Consider the following 1270-nt stretch of genomic DNA (forward strand, 5'->3'; position numbering starts at 1 on the left):
AAGAGCGGGGGATACGACAAAAATGACGAACTCAAATTCGAGTATTACAAGCGCAATGCAAATACTGAAAGAAGGAGAGCAACAGTGGTTAAACAGCGAAGTAAAATATTCTAAATTTTTTCAATATCAAATAGCTCAATATCAAATAATAAAATATTTTATTGCTTGATGATAATATAAATTTTTATTTTTTTTTTTTTTTTTTTTTTTTTTTTTTTTTTTTTTTTTTTCCACCTATTAGGTTGCAGATTTTTCTCTTAGTAGTTTTTTAGGGCAACTAGAATCACCCATAAAAAGTTCACAAAGAAGTCAAGCTGAAGTTCCTATGATTGAAATCATTAGACCATCATCGGATGTAAATAATAATTTCATATATTATAATTCTTTAATGTTCTTATATATTATATATTACTTTTATTCACCGAATAATATTGTAGGTTGCAAACATGCATTGTCTAATGGGTGAAAATAGCGTCGATTATATGGCGAAATTTGCAAACTTTGCTTCTCAAATCGCTTCATCCGAAGAACATAAAAAGTAACTACTGCCATGAAAATCTATCTAAAATTCTACTAAAGATTGTGCATAATGTATATTTATTGAATAGTGTAAAAAAAAAACAGAAATTAATATTACAATGACAAAAATAACTATCGCAGTATGGAAAGGTTGTGTACATATATATATATATATATATATATATATATATATCTACTCATGTAAATAAGCAATGAAGTAATAATGTTTATAAAATGTTTTTAACACCTTTTTCCATGTTTTATATTTCATTCACCATTTCAAATAGCTTTTAATGATGTAAAAGAAAAAAGAAAAAAAATATCTGAATGCTTGTAAAACCTTAACTTCAAAAATATATTCATCTAGCAGGGTAAGATGGTAATATCATTAGTTATAAGTATTGACGAAATAATATTCATTCGCATGATTTAATCTTAGGATAAATAAGGCTACAAAACATAATTGATATGCATGCGTTTAAATTAAGACGTAGTAGAGTCGCATATATTGAAGCGACATAATCATCAAAAGATGAATATCGATAATAATACTTTATTCGCTTATACGCGTATTTATTAGTCTTTCATATACATATGTATAGGCGTATGTACAATACTAATAATAAGGACAACAATAATAATAATAATTATTATTATTATTATTATTATTATTATTATTATTATGATATCAATGAGAAAAACAATAATAAAAAGCGACGACGATGATATTAATGATGATATACATAGAGCC

General features: G+C 25.1%; 1 protein-coding gene across 1 annotated transcript in view; it reads left to right on the plus strand.

The window, feature by feature from the left end:
- crm (cramped chromatin regulator) overlaps positions 1 to 678 on the plus strand; it is a 3326-nt gene extending 2648 nt beyond the window's left edge. Inside the window, 4 exon segments of the mRNA XM_011503613.1 lie at positions 1 to 11; positions 13 to 100; positions 242 to 355; positions 438 to 678. The exon segment at positions 1 to 11 is cut by the window's left edge and continues 255 nt beyond it. Of these exon segments, the coding sequence (XP_011501915.1) occupies positions 1 to 11; positions 13 to 100; positions 242 to 355; positions 438 to 542 (318 nt within the window). The 3' untranslated portion in view covers positions 543 to 678.
- Positions 679 to 1270: the final 592 nt, after the last annotated feature.

The sequence above is a fragment of the Ceratosolen solmsi genome, unplaced genomic scaffold, assembly GCF_000503995.2.
Source record: "Ceratosolen solmsi marchali unplaced genomic scaffold, CerSol_1.0 scaffold8, whole genome shotgun sequence".
NCBI classification, from domain to species: domain Eukaryota; kingdom Metazoa; phylum Arthropoda; class Insecta; order Hymenoptera; family Agaonidae; genus Ceratosolen; species Ceratosolen solmsi.